At 29.2% G+C, this 15,847-nt stretch overlaps 1 protein-coding gene across 2 annotated transcripts; it reads left to right on the forward strand.

Moving 5' to 3' along the window:
* Positions 1–6,791: 6,791 nt before the first annotated feature.
* On the forward strand, positions 6,792–15,662 carry LOC107457388 (uncharacterized). Of its 2 annotated transcripts, none has more exons than XM_087169482.1 (4): positions 6,792–7,400; positions 11,774–11,847; positions 12,885–12,953; positions 14,118–15,662. In XM_087169482.1, exons 2-4 carry the CDS (start codon positions 11,776–11,778, stop codon positions 15,198–15,200), a joined length of 1,224 nt encoding a protein of 407 aa, XP_087025608.1. In that variant the 5' UTR covers positions 6,792–7,400; positions 11,774–11,775; the 3' UTR covers positions 15,201–15,662. The 2 variants fall into 2 exon arrangements, with proteins under 2 accessions (XP_087025608.1, XP_087025607.1); XM_087169481.1 differs by lacking the exon at positions 6,792–7,400 and adding an exon at positions 8,237–8,785.
* The last annotated feature ends 185 nt before the right edge of the window (positions 15,663–15,847 follow it).

Genomic DNA, 15,847 nt, shown 5'->3' on the forward strand with positions numbered 1-15,847 from the left:
GGATTATAAATAACTTTATACAAACTTCCAATAAAAGAGTAATCAAAATTTTCAAAACACATTCCTTCATCCATGGTTTGAAACAACATCTACTGCATATAGTACTGCATCTTCTAAAAACAAGAAAATCGAAAAGAAAGATACTAAATAAATTTTATCGAGTTAATTTATTAAGGCATTGAGTTTTTTTCCCCTGTAAAAAAATGGAGTTGTCAAAAATATTTTGAAAGAAAAAATTAGGTAGACTGGATTAGATACCCCCCCCCCCCTGCTTATTTCAAATTTATGAAAATGCAAAATTTTTATCTAAGTTAATTTTTTACTCAGATGCTTTTTTACACAATAATTATTTTTTAAATAAATTTAGAGCATTTCACTGGAAACTACAGTGGATTCAAGTCTTAGAATTACGCACAATAAAGCACACTGAAAGTTTTTTTACTTTTTTTTCCCTTCATCTTTAAAAGTGCAGTAATCAGTCATATGGGTAGAAAGGAAGTATCAATGATATAGTGACCTTGAAAGAGTTCACCTGTTGTACTGTCTATTGAAAATCTCAAGCAACCCCCACATGTGACATCACATATTCCTTGTTTCCAGCAACTCTAGGTCCACCCACTAAAACCGACCTTGAAGAAGTTCACCTGCTGGGCTAATTTTTGTGCCCCCTTGGAGAAGGAAAGCACCCCCACATATGACGTCACATAATCACTTCTCTTTTTCAGCAATTTAAAAGGGGTGAAAGGGTAGAAGCACCTGTCTTGACTTTTGGACCCCCACAGGTCTTTGTCCTTGTACTTGTTGCAGGAAGCACTGGAATTCCTATTGAAAAGTGAAATTGGTGTACTATCACTCATTTTTTGACAATCATATAAATAGAAGCTGTGTTTCCAAGAAAGCAGTGTTCTTGGAGGTGACATACTCAGTATATTAGTTCAGTTTATTTGGCTATATACCCTTCAGAACATGTTTGCTTTCTTTTCATTCATGCAGAGATGTAGCATCTAGGGTGGCATAGGGGGGGGGCACCGTTATGTTCTATTAGTTTCGTCTATTTCAATCCTAGTAAGCTACATTTAAGTTGACAATATCGATTTGTTAATTATAGTTATCAATTATCAAACAATCAACGAAGACGGAAAATTCTAAGCACGCTTTTACACCCCTTATTTCATTTTAACAAATAAACTGATGGTAAATATTTTCATTATTCGGCAGTATCTATCAATATATGTGAAATACGAGGTCACACCTTGCCACAATTTGTGATGTTAAAGCGTAATTTAGATTCGCTTTCAACTTTTTCTGATAAAAATAAACTTCTGCAATCAAGAGTTTTTGAAACGTGGTTAAATTTGTCTGTTTTAAATTTTGATATATATCTTCCTTTCTACGTAATGAGAATGTTCGAAAATTTTTTAAAAAATCTTAAAAAATTAACAAACGTGTATTTTAAATGACAGATTCAAAATAACAAATAGTAGATGATTGTTATTGCTTTAAGGTTTTAATCCAGGAAATATCTAAACAGTTCTGAAAGTGACCAAACACTATTTTTCATATTCAATATAGCAACCCCTTAACTTTCACCTTTTTTTCTTTTATTTTCTTCAGAGATATTATGCCGCTGAATAATACTACATCAAGAGTTTGTAAAGTACAAAAGAAGAAAAAAAATATTAAGAAAATGTAAGTCAAAGATTAATCCAAAAATCTAATATGGCGAGGTAGAGGCATAAAAGTGCAAATGAAATTAAATTGCGAAACCTACTACACCTTAAATGATGTTCCTGGCCATCTTATTAGCCGCACTATGAGATTTCATGAAAAATTATAATTATCAGGTGATTATCAGTATTGTTTTTACTCCGATGAAACCGGCTTGAGTTTGTTCACGCTTCTGTATCAATTGGTTAACATTGTAATGCAATACGTTAAAAATAAATACAAATGGGAAGTATATAAAAAATCTCCTGAATAAAAACCCATTACATGTATGTTTAAATATAAAAGTATTGCCTATAAACTCGTGCAAATCATGTCATTATTAAAATACTATAATGCGTCTAATAATTTGATTTAATTATTATAATATACAAATATAATGTTTGTTAAGATAAATATATATATTTATATAATACACCGCCTAATTTATCCAATCGTTAAATTTATATCATATATCGTCTAATTTAACCCATTGATACACGAACGTAAACAAGTGCAAACCGGTTTCAGTCACGTTAAAACAATAAAGCTGTGTAGTATCACCTGATAATTAAGATTTTATTTAGATTCTTATAGAACGTCTAATAATTTTGCCAGGGACTGTAAGTAATTTAGTTTAAGCACTTAAATGTAATTTTTGTGACATATTTGTGTATCAGATGTTCATAATGAATAGCAATATTTCGTAAGTTGGATATTTTTTCTCTCCACCTACCAGATTGCGAAATGTACAAATAGCAGGTAATGTTACTTTCTCCTTGAGATGGGTGATGCAAAGGAGAAATACTTCTACAGGCTTCTTGGACGGTAGAAAAAAATCTTGTGGGCATATTTCGAACGAAGTTAACCGTTATAAATAACGTTCGCATAACGCAACGTCGATACCGAACGATATCGATGTATCGAATAACGATAACGTCCCTTCGCAAACTAATATAAAAGAAATTACATTGAAAATAAAATTTTCGTTATTTTGAAGGGAAGAAAGGACAGTTTGGTTTGAAAATTTTATTATCATGGTTTCACAGTTATTTAAAAAAAAAAAAAAAAGCTATAATATTGTTTGAGTTATTTATATCTATTTATTCATTTTTTTATTTAATAATTATCATTATTATTTTAGGAAGTGTTCATCTGCATTGGAAACTTCTATCAGGGTTATTATTTTCTTAGGAAACTTTACTTTACGTCTGAACCCGTATCACTTAGTTTAAATTTCGAAGTTTTGGTACTGCATTATATACATTAGTCTTTTTTCCCCATTCCTTCTAGTTTCTCGGAATTTTCGATAAATATAAAATAATAAAATTGCAGTAAAATTCTGAATTTTTGCTTCTACATGCCTTTATGGTTTAAATTGGCTTATATTTAATGTGATAAAATTAATTTTAATTATGTTTTTGAAATTTTATTATGTTTTTGAATTATTAAATTTTAAAGATTACGACATAATTTAAGTACATATATATAAAATTGTAATCTTTCTGTCCCTTGGTATACAAGATTTATTTTGTAAGATCACGAATATGGATCATCAATTTTAGATTTTATTTATTACGTCAAAAATATTATTGATTTTTATTTCATCATTATTTTTTTATTTATTTTGCAATTAAAGTATAATTTTCTGCCACGATTTACATTTGAAAATGAGCAGTAAGCCTTAATTTGTTTAAATTACTTATTAGTTTTGAAGTGACTAAATTGTGAATATTTTTTTTACTAATGAAAATCAATTAGCAATCTACCCAATATAGTTATCTTGACAAATTTTTAATCATTTCTCCCACTGTAGACATGACTGATAAATACATTGAAAGAGGTTGGCTTATATCGCGATATAGTCTAAAAAGAACTTCTATAACCCTCAGTTATTTCCTAAATATATATTTCTTCACAATTACAAATTGAGCCGTCATAGCTCAAGGGATGGAGTGTTCGCCTTCCAATGAGGTCATACAGGTTTGAAAGCCAGCAATGACTGGTCAATACAAATTCCGCATCCAGCTTGCACCGACTACAGTGCTGATTTAAAATATTCTCAGTGGTAGACGGAACATGAGTTAAAGTCCCCTTCCCGTCAGGCTAACAGTGGAAGGTTCTCGTGGTTTTTCTCTTCATGTAACGCAAAGGCGGGTTAGTTTCATCAAAAGGTGCTCTCCTAACACTCTATCCAGGAGTTCCCTTGTCTTCTGGATTGGGCTCAAAATTACAAGGATACGGAGTTGAACATTAGTAGCCGTAAATCCAGGAAATTGGGTTGGCTGTTCAACGACAACTATTTAAAAGAAATAAAATTACAAAGCTAATTATATACAAAATAATTCTTATTAAAAAAAATTTTTTTTTTTTGGCGAAGTTTTGAAAATAATTTTGCCTTTTAAAACAAGAGGAATTCTCTGAATAACCCTATCTAGCTGAGAAAGTCATTGTAGTAACAGTAAAAAGTAGAAGCAAACTGACGAGAATATAGCTGCAAATAAGGACGGCACTCTGGGTATTTTATTGAAAATATTACTTAAAGCAATGTAGGCTCATTAAGTATCGTTATTGCTATAATTCCGCAATCTCTGACATTTGTCCTCCATGCGATTGTGAAGCTCGAAATTCTACATTTATTGTTACAACTGTGCCAAAATTCCTAAAAATTAAGCAGATCATACTTTGTGAATTCTGTTGTTTTTCACATCATCATACAGTTCTGTTTACTTATTTTACAGAAACAGACCCTGTTAGTAAATTAATTTAAATTAAAACTAGAATGAAGCTCACAGACATTCGCTCCTGAAATCCGTGTTGAAACTGACCGATTTAGAAATATTTTTTAGATAAATTACAGTTCTAGTTTATTTTTATTCTATTTTTACATTCATCAAAGTTCAATAGATAACATTTTAATATAGAAAACAACAGAAGTAATAATAATTGGATCGAGTGCTACAACTAAAAAGAACTTTTTTTTCTCAATTTTACTATTCTTTACCTTCCTACATAATTCTAGCTGCAGCTGTACTTCTTTGACCAAGATTATGTTTTTCAGCAATTATTTTTTCCCCTGACATTTTTCTCTTTTTCTTCTTTACTCAACTATCGATATATTACACTAAATAAAGATTAAAAAGAAAGATAAAAAAAGAATTGACATTTTTACAATAGGCACAAAATGATTGACCAATAATTTTTGCAAGCAAAAAAAAAAAAGGAGAAAAAAAAGTACAAATAAATAAATTAAACAATAAAATAAATGAATAAAAGAAAACAATTTTTTTTACTTGCTCGTGTATTTAATATTTTTTTTCAACAAAATAAAATTTAATTAAAATTTTGAAAAAAAAATATATGTATTTTTTACTACACGCATGTACTAAATTCATTATGCACTAATTAGAGTTTAAAAATAATTTCCTAATTTTTTTTTTTTAACACAGAAATAAAATTCTGAAGAGATTTTTTCTCCTTTACCATTCATCCATATAAAATTTCATGAACAACTTTTCATGGTAACAAGATGCAAAAGAATGTGACACATCCAATTTTAAAAAAATCTTCGACATAGATATTATCAGTGATAATGCTAGCATTAGTCCACTTACTGTCTTTCTAACCTCAGACTGCTTAAGGGGGAACCCCGCCCTAAGATGGTAAAATATTAACGTTTTTCTTGAATTTTTTAAAAGTAATAGAGACAATGCAGAGACTCCTTGTTTTTTTATGTTATTTAGCTACAATTTAAGTCTATTTTAAAAAATTTTCTTTTACAAAATAATAACAAATAAGTTGGTGGCAGCTACGTGTGTGGCTGGTCATCAAAAAGTAGCACCCCACTGGCCTCATGGATTTAGAAGTCCTGAAGCATAGGAAAACGATTTTGCTTCGATTTTCTGAAACATAAAGACATTATCTAAAAAGTAGCATAGCGGTTTTTTGATACTCGGAAAATTACCAAAATGGCGGCAACTTAAAAAAAAAGTTAAGTTTTTCATTAAAAAAATATTCATTAAAATACAAATATAAAATCGAAATATAAAAGTATCAAAATTATCCTAAGCTACTTTCTAAAGAATATATTTTTACGTAATTCAAAATAAGGAACATCTTATTTCGTTGTATAGATCATGAGAAAAACGTTAGGCCAGGTCAAAAAACAGCGTTTTGAGAAAAACGTGTTTAAAGTTTTGACTTATGGTAGGGGAAAACGTTTAATTTCACATATATAATGGTTGATAAATGAAATGCCTACAATAAGTTTGTATATACAGTCAACAGAATGGATGAGGCACAAAAAAAGAATGTCGCCTCTCCTAATCCGGCCGAGCCGTCCTTTCTACCTGCTTAGCAACGACACTCTATTCATCCAAACGAAGTTAGGTACCGAGAAATCGTTAAAGACAGACATTAGGAAGGGTACAAAGATTCGAAAAATGCAGTAAATTTTTTTTCGAATTTCTGAAATATTCAGGGTGGGGTTCCCCCTTTATCTCGAAATATTACAATCAGTCTCAATAAATGCAACCCCAATTCACTCACACAGCTTATACACCGGCATGTGACAAACCTGGTGAAGGAGCAACCCTTTATGCAGAGTTCCTTCACACTGCTGATCAAAATTCAGAATAGTGAGCAACCCGGCACGAGCGGTGACTACCTTGACGGCCGGGTCACTATACTAACAGAGGAACACCAACTTTGTACATGTAATGTAAATAACTGTAAATATACTATTTTGTTCATTTATACCTATTCTAGTTACAGTTAATTTTAGTGTTTGTCATTCTATGCATATTTCATTAGTATGTTCCAACTTGACAAAGGAGTTTTTTCCTATTTTTCTTTACATTTAAATTGTTTTAACCAACTTATGCCTAACCAATCTCACGTCTGCAAAATTTCGATGAATCGGTAGCCGAGATTTACATGTAACCGCTTAAAGCCGAGATTTCCCTCATTCCTCATACCATCATAAATAAATAAAAAAAAATCAAAGAAATAAAAACTAATTAAAATTTGAAAAAAGGAAATATGTATTTTCCACCACGTGTATGCATTAAATTCATTATGCACTAATTAGAGCTTAAAAATAATTACCTATTTTTTTTTTTAACACAGAAATAAAATTCTGAAGAAATTTCTTCCCATTTACCATTTATCCATATAAATTTCATGAACAGAAATTTTCCACTTTAACAATAACCATCATTCGAAATTCTTCAAAGTAGGGTGTCTGGTCGTTACCTTATCAGTTGTGTTTTCATCCTATTCAAAATTGACAAGCCTGTATTTAACTATTCATTTGTAGTTGAAGCAGTTTTATTATGATTTATTTTTACTATCACACCAGTTATTCTCATGGTTCAACATCTGTTTGCTATTGAACACGAACATGCATTGTTCAAATCACTACAGCACTCGTCAAGAATAAGAGATCTTACCATTCACTATACTCATTATTTCTACTCCTACTTGACCACCCACCTTTAGCTGACCATCTTATCAGCTGTTATTCAGACTGGTGCAGTTAACGGTACCACAGGTTCAAACAATTGTCCGAAACAAAGTTATAGTAGATGTGTAGTGAAGTTGATAAACTGGGTATTCCACAGAGAAGAAATATTCAAACTGCTAAATTGCGTTGTGGAATTTGAAAGTTTGCTATAAAAAGACTTGTGAAACATAAGGTAAGACTGTTTATTTATTTTATTTTTTTTTGTAATTTCTTAGAGCTTATATTATTTAAATATTTATTTCAAAGTGATTTTGAAATTTAATTTAATCGGTCACTGATTATGCTCACTGATTATATGTTATAGTGTTTAGCTGAGTTGTGGGGCTTAAAGGGATTAAGGCAGCGATATTCGTTCAGAAGTGTTGAGAACCCGGTTGAAATTCTTTACACGAATAGAAAAGCTTTTTAATTCTGTTTTTTAATTGCAGAGGGGAATTTTATATGTATTTATATAATTTTTAGTGTGAAATATGCAGCAGACATTTAGTTTTTAAAGGAATGTAGAAACGATCGCTGATTTCACAAACTTAAAATTAGTACTTTTTTATTTTTTTTATTTATCTATTACTCTTTTATTTTTTTTTTATCTATTACTCTTTTATTTTTTTATTTATCTATTACTTTTTTGCAGAGAAATCTTTTTATATTTCTTAGTAAATAAATTTTAATTTTCTTTACCTTCATTTTAGTTATTACAGTTTCATTTTTATTCATTGCTTAAATAATGTATTTTTTAACTAAATTTTTATATTTTTAATTTGAATGCGATATTATTATTAAATATTTCGGAATTATTCAAACTATTTCCTCGCTCTTTTTTTGTATGTAATATATTTCATGATTTCAATTACCTCTAATGAGTATAAAAGAAAATTTAAATAATTTATGAGTTGATTATCAGATGAAGAGAGAAATATTTTGCAAAAATTTTTTTTTACACATAATATTCAATTGTAATACCCTATTACCTACATTGCGAAAAAAGAGTGATCCTGAACCATACACCGAAAAGCCATTACATTATAACCATCCTCCATCTATAATAATGGGCTCGCCCAGGTCTTTGTGGTATCTCGCCTCGGAACAATATTTTCATGGGACACATTAGGACCCATAATTCTCATAGAACAATCCCTGACGTCTGTAAGTTACTTGAACATAGTAGCAGACCAGGTTCACCCATTCACGGCAACAGTTTTTCCTGAGGGGGATGGTGTTTACCAACAGGATAATGCACCATGTAATAAGGGTCGAATCGTCATGGATTGGTTCGAGGAACATTCCAGTGACTTTCAAGTCATGTCTTGGCCCCCAAATTCCCCTGACCTTAATCCAATAGAGCATTTAAGGTCCTACTTGGAAAACCAAGTTCGTGCTGCCACGCTACCCCCCTCGCAATGGGAGGGAATTGGAGGACCAGTTGGTGAGCGCTTGGTACCAGATACCTCAATCAGTACTTTGTGGAATCAATGCCAAGGCTGGTGTTAGCAGTTTTGAGGGCTAAAAGTGGTCCTACATGTTATTAGCAGGGTGGACATAATGTAATGGCTCTTCGGTGTAAGTGTAAACAGTAATTAAATGCTGACTATATACTAACAATTAATAATATAGACTAAAAATTAGCTAAATATTATAAGTTAATGGCAAATGATTTGTTATGTGAATTAAAATTTAATGATATTAAATTAATTAAAATTGATATTTATTATATTATAAAATATTTCATAGATATTTCAGCCTGAATGCAGATTCCTGGAAAAGTTTTTTATTGAGTGTATAAAATTTTTCTCGGTGCTTAGTAATAATTAATTCATATAGTTTAGCCATAAAGTATACATCAACTTCATTTGATGTTTGCTAGTTATAAGGGATTTCTAAAAAAAAAATTTCAGTTTTTCTTTAAATGTAATAATTTAATTAGATGTTTTTAAATGTAATAATTTAATTAGATGTTTTTAAATGTAATAATTTAATTAGATGTTTAGTACGTAATTAATTACATTTGATATATATTGAATAATCAATTGTCTCGAATTCCTTTTAATGCATGCTAGCTATTAGAGATTTCTAGAAGAAAATTTCAGTTTTTCATGAAGTGTAAAAATTTATTCTTAATGTTAAGTACATAATTAATGAATATAACTTAATTCTATTTCATATCTTTTGAATAATCTAATTTTCATTGCAATTTCCATTCGTATGCTAACTGTAAGGGATTTCTAGATATTTGTGAGTTTCACTAATTCGTTGACTAATTTCAATTTACGTTTCATTAAATATTCCTGACATTCAGCATTTATATGTTTATTAGAGAATATCAGTAGTTATCAGTGAGTGTCAGTAGTCAGTATATATAAGTTGTCATCCATAAAGTTATGTGCTATTATTCTCTAGTTTAGAAAAAATTAAGTAGAAAAAATTTATAAAATTAGAGCTTTTTAATACTTTTACATGCACAACAATAAATAACTGACTTACAATAGTAGTAACTACAGTGAACTTACTAAAAATACTAATTAAACAATAATAATTCAGATTTAAGAACTTTATAATGTAAATGAGTATATTAATTTTCTCTTCCATGTATAACTTATATTTATAAGCTTTATATCCTGATCACGTCTTTCCAAAAATTATGCTCTTTACTTTTCAAAACGATCTTTATGTATCTCAATTACTTACAACATCATAATTTTATAATATTTACTTGGATATATCCAATTCACCCTTCTCCGGTTCTTTATGTAAAATGACTTTTAGGAAAATATTTTATAATATTTACACATTACATTTTGAGGTAAATATTTTCTATTGCACTTGTTGTTCAAACTCGCACCATAGTTTAAATTTTGCTATTTTCAAAACGTATTTTTTCATCAGTTTTAACAAGAACTTCTCTATTTTCTCGTTTTTTATCACTTAACGTACCAGAAGTTTCTGTTGATATCCATTGTGACTATATAAATTCTTTCTTTTGATAATTTTATATGTTGCTTCGCGGCTCAGAATCTAAAAAACAAGATTTCGTTTTTTTCTATTTTTTAAGATTTCTTACCGTTCGAGAGTTATTGTAATATTAAGTGGGGTTTTTTTTTCAAGATTTGCTCAACTTTTTTGCTTTAAATATTGATTATTTATACATTGTTGTATAAAAATTCTTTTTCCTCCACGACATCTTTCTTTTTTTAAATCTCTTTCGAGTGGATGTTACTTAAATATAGAAAAAAAAAAGAGTGAAAGATTGCTTGTTGATGTGTATAAAACTTTACATTTATAGCAAAATTTTTGAAAAATAATAATGATTAATGATAACTGTTCTTTATTTTAATTGCTATGAGTTTCGTTAAACGATAATTATTACTTCTAATTTATTTCTTCGCATTGAATCACACATTCTGTGTTTTTCAAGTTAAACTTTCTTCCTTTTTTATGTTAAGATGATTATTTTTAAAATCCACGTGACCGTCCAATATTTTCTGATTAACATTTCCACAAAATATTTTTACGTAAAACTAGAATAATTGTATATTTTGAAACATAAATATTCCCTGACTTTTTCTAAACCGGTTGAGAGACCGGTTTCGGGGACTGGCGAGCTAAGCTTCCAGCTTCCTTTTTCAAAAAAGTAAAAAATTCTTATAATATGGCTTCGGTTTATTAAAACGAATTGATATTTTTCTTAACTATAGGATAGTGTGATTATTAATTAGAAAATGAACATTTGGTCCAAGACCTTTTCCCGAAGTTTCCCTTTCTTAAAATGTTGTACATTTGCTATAAGTGAATAATGAACATTATTTTTACTATTTGCAACGCTTTAAGCGATTTTTTCCCCTTCATGCTTAGCTTTCTCAAAATTTATCGTATATGAGACATGTTAAAGTTGCATTTGCCTTATTTAAATGCACTTGTTGAAATAGACTAAACATGATATTATTTTTTAGATTTGATTGTTACTTCAAAAATTAATAGCTATTAAACTTGTAGTAAAAATAAAATTTAGGTTTGTCTATGGAATGTAACTACAGAGTTGAAATTTAAAGTTAATGAGAACATTTCGCATTATAATTTTAACAAGAGTTTCTTTTTTTCTATTTTCAAAACTTATAACTGTTCGAAAGTTATTGCGAACTTAAGTGTTTTTTTTTCTCAAGATTTGTTCAGCTTTTTTGCTTGAAATGTTGATTCTTTATCCATAGTTGCATAAAGTTTATTTTTTTTTTCTCATGAGATCTATATTTCTTAATACCACGTTCTAGTGGATGTTGATTAAATAAAGGAGAAAAAGAGCGAGGTTGCATGTTCCTAGATATTACATTTACTGAAGCTTTACTTTTTTTTTCTGAAAATATTGTACACTTTCATCATAAATGCTACAAAGAGTAAAAAAACATTATTTCTGTTATTTATAACATTTTTAACGCCTTATTTTTTTCGTAAATGCTTAGCTTTCTTAAAATTTAACGCACAGCAGACATACTAATTTTTTTAAAAAAAATAATCTTATTCAAACATACCAAAAATTATTTTATTTTCTTCTTAAAGCTATGGCCGCACAGAATATGGCACCATTACAGAAAAAAGAAGCTGAATATACATTCATTGGTTCAATGGATGCTGTAAGTTTGTTTTGAATTTTTATTAAGATCAGTGTCTTTATTTTGTTTTTCATTTCAATTATATTCCATTCTCAAATTTAATAACTTATTATAGACATTTGTTTATAGTTTACTTAAAAAACATCTTTTTTTTACTCATTAACTTATTACTTTTACCCCAAGACTAAAACAATAATATTAAAATTTAAACTCCAGTTTTTTCAACCAAAATATAAGAAAAATAAATTTTGAAAAGTTGAGAAATGAATTTTTCTCATAAGTTCAGCACTGTACATTGTTGTATTGAACAGCATACAGTTCTTTTCTTACTTTAATTAGTTCAGACATAACAGCGTCGATATTTACTATCTTACAGTTCTAAATAAACGAATTTCAATAAGAGTAAATTATGTCAGATTCTTTATTCTATATTTTTTATTCTATGCAGATGTGAAGATCAAATTCATTGGAAAGAAACTATAAATACCTTAAATGTTTTATTGTATCCGAACTGTATCTGAACTTTTATTGTATCAGAACTTAAAGCAGTGTTTAAATTGAATTTTATTAATATGCAATTGATTTAAATGAAGATCTTTAGCAGTTGTCCTAATCTAGTTTTGAAGTTTATTTATGACACATTTTTTTTAAATACTCAATTAAAATTTTAATTTCATGTTTTATAAGCGGAAGTCCCAAAATTTGAAATATAAAGTTAATTTTAGAATTTTATAAAATAATTTTTTACAAAAATAAGAGGATATATTTAATAATAAAATTTACAATTTTTTAATGTTATGCCAACAGCTCTGCAATAAATTGGAACTCATAAGTTTCAAAATTCAAACTAGAATCTTAAAATTTATTTTAAACTAATCATAAAATACTACATACATGTTTTAATCGTAAAATACAACTAAATGCAGTAAAAAAAACGTAAAGTAGAACTTAATGCAGTGTTTGATTTTGAATTTTATTCACATGCAACTGGTGAAAATCTTCAGCAGTTATTTTAATTCAGTTTCGAAGTTTACTTATGTTATTTTTTCTGTTTTCAGCTCCCATTGGGAAATACTAAATCAAAGCATGTTAAAAGTGAACAGGACGAGAAATATACAGAAGAAATGGTTTGTGTTTTTTTGCAATATTTTTTATACAGTATAATCAAAAACTTGCAAATAAAAGTAATTTTTTATGTAATATTTTCTTATGCTAATTGCTTTTAAACAGAATTTGAAAATTAAAGCAATCCTCTTTAATTTATTTAAGTCATATTTTTGTTTTAATTTTCTGTAAGTATCAATTAAAGTTAAAAATATTTTTTAATTGACGAAATACGTATTAAATTTTTATTTTAAAATTTGAAGTTATTTTGATCAATTAGAACATTAAAATATAAGGCTCTTAAAACTACCCAAATTAACACTACTTTATAAAAAAGCCTCATTAGAAGAATTAAATATTTTAAAGTTTTGAAAACTTGATGAAAACATTGAAGTGAAGGTAAAAACAAATTGCTACAGAGGGAAATTTATTTATAAGTTTAAAACCTTGCACAAAGAAAAACATTAGCAAAGTCCTCTTTTTTTATTCAAAAAAGCATTGTCTACTTTTTTCTGTAGGATAATTCAAATTTTTTGATAGTAAGCAATTGTGTAATGGTGTTGTTAATCAAGTTTCCTTATATGTATTTTTAAAGCTTTAGCATGGTTAGAAAATCTTTGAAAAAGTTTAAAATATATTTTTAGTTTATAGTTATATTTTTTTTTTCTTTTGAAAACAATAGCATTTTAAAAATATTCAGAAATTTTTTAAAAACAAATCTTGAATTATACAAAAACAATCAGTGTATCTGATTATTTTAAAGTCCCCAACGTTATTTTTTAACTAGTTTAAACCAAAAACTTCCGGGATTGTGTTTTTCATCGACTAGGAAACATTATTGCCGATACCTAACCGAAATTCTTTAAATTCCTAAAAGTAACCTATGTTGCTAATACATATAAGGATATAAGAAGAAGGAAGGATATATGAGTTCCAACACTAACATGCACAGTTTTTTATTTGGAAGATTAATACATAAATGCGATAGTGCATAAGGGTATGTAATAAATACGATAATACATATGGATACATACTAAGTAGGATAATAAGTACAATAATGCATCGTACATAAGGATACGATAATGCACAATGGTGCATAGTAATCATGATAATAAATGACTAGTTTGAGCGAGCTTTTAAATTTCTGCTAAATGCACTAGCTGAAATAAATTTGTCTTTCTTTATAGATCAAGCTAGAAGAAGAGCTGGCGTTTTATGAGGAGAGGAATCTAATTCATCATCAGGGCATGAGAACAATTACACAGAAATTATTTCAGGATATTTCAAGAAGATGTAATTTCAGAAAGATGTTTGATGTGTGCTTGGAAGTTTTGAGCAAAATAAATTCAAAGGAGAGCATCACCTGTTCTCTTAAGCCTTTGCATGAAATCTGTCCATCAATCGACGAGAAGCCCACCGACAAGATCACCGGGGTTGATCTGAGGGCAATGCTGCTTGCTGAGAATATTCAGGAAGGAATTTTCAGGTTGTTTTCCAATCTTCAAAGATTGAAGCAGTTCCGCGTTGAGCAAGAGCAAAAGATAGCCACAGTCACCTCTGAAAGAGATTCTGCAATTGAAAAAAACATGTCCTTGCAGGAAGAGCTGTACAATTTGAGTACAAGCCATGCAGCTATGGATCAGGCTTTGAAAGCATCAATGGTAGATAAGTTGCAACATTTGAAGATAGAGGGTTTGCAGGAATCATTGTTTGAAAGCTCTATACAGAATGGTGTTCTGAAGCTGTGCGATCAGCTCATACGTTTATCTCAAAAATGTGATCTGCAAGAGAAGAAGATTGCAGCAATTTCTGAAGAGAGAGACATTATCGGACAATCGCGTGATTCTATGGTGATTGAAACGGGTAATTTGAGCAAAACCTATGAATCTGAAAAGCAGTTCTCCGATTATTCAAAGATTGATATTATGTCTGAAGAAATAAAAAATCTACATCTTGAACTGGAAAAAGAGCGTTCACGTGAGTGTCATAATTATTGCATTAACCATTGTTTACGAGAGGAAAACGGAGCTAATGAAATCGAAATCAATTCGTTGGAGGATGAATTATTCACAGAGAGGTTTCTGAACAAAGAAGAAACTAGTCGAATGGAAATATTACATCTGGAAAAATCAAATTCCGAAAATTTATCTGCAACGCGATTGTGTTGTTTGGATAAGAAGACTCAAATTCTTTTAGAAAAGTCGCATTCTTTCCAAGAACATTTGGAAAAAAGAGCTGATGATTGTGGACAATTTTTTAGACAAGTTTAACGCACCTTCTTTTGAACATACAGATCTCGAAGAAAACACTGTGGTTGAGGAGAACTCTACGCTAGTAAATAACGGTAGTTCAGAGGATTTGAACAACAATGAAATCCTCACTTCTGATTTGTTTCTAGATAAAACGTCCCCTGAAGAAGTTCATCTTGAAACTCCTTCTGGCTCTTTCCCCGAAAATGCAGAATCTTCTCCCGGATTTAAAGAAACGGGAGAAGTTACAGAGAATTTCAGGGAGGAAGAGTTAGTCATGCTAATCAAGCGTTTGCGTTTATGTTAATCAAGGTTGTCACTGAAATGTAGGGAGACAATGAAATCTTAAGAAGATTAATGGTTAATTTGGGAAGTTCTTAAAACATTCAGAATGGGCTGTATTGTACAAGTGATCACACTAAAATCTATCTCAAATGTGTTCAATCTAGCAATGGAACTATTAATTAAAATATTTTGAATTTATCTAATGGTATTTTTTGAGCTTAAGGTAACTAGATTCTTTTTTTAAAAACCAATTTTTTAAGTGATTTGAAAGACCGATTTGATTCCTTGATTTATAATTTTCTTTTATTAGATGACTAGTAACTTTGTATGAATGTTTAAAAGAATCTTAAAGGCATAAAATATACAATTTAAGTGTAAATTAA

The sequence above is a fragment of the Parasteatoda tepidariorum genome, chromosome 8 (assembly GCF_982258835.1).
Source record: "Parasteatoda tepidariorum strain Cologne lab strain chromosome 8, Ptep-v5.0, whole genome shotgun sequence".
Classification (NCBI taxonomy): domain Eukaryota; kingdom Metazoa; phylum Arthropoda; class Arachnida; order Araneae; family Theridiidae; genus Parasteatoda; species Parasteatoda tepidariorum.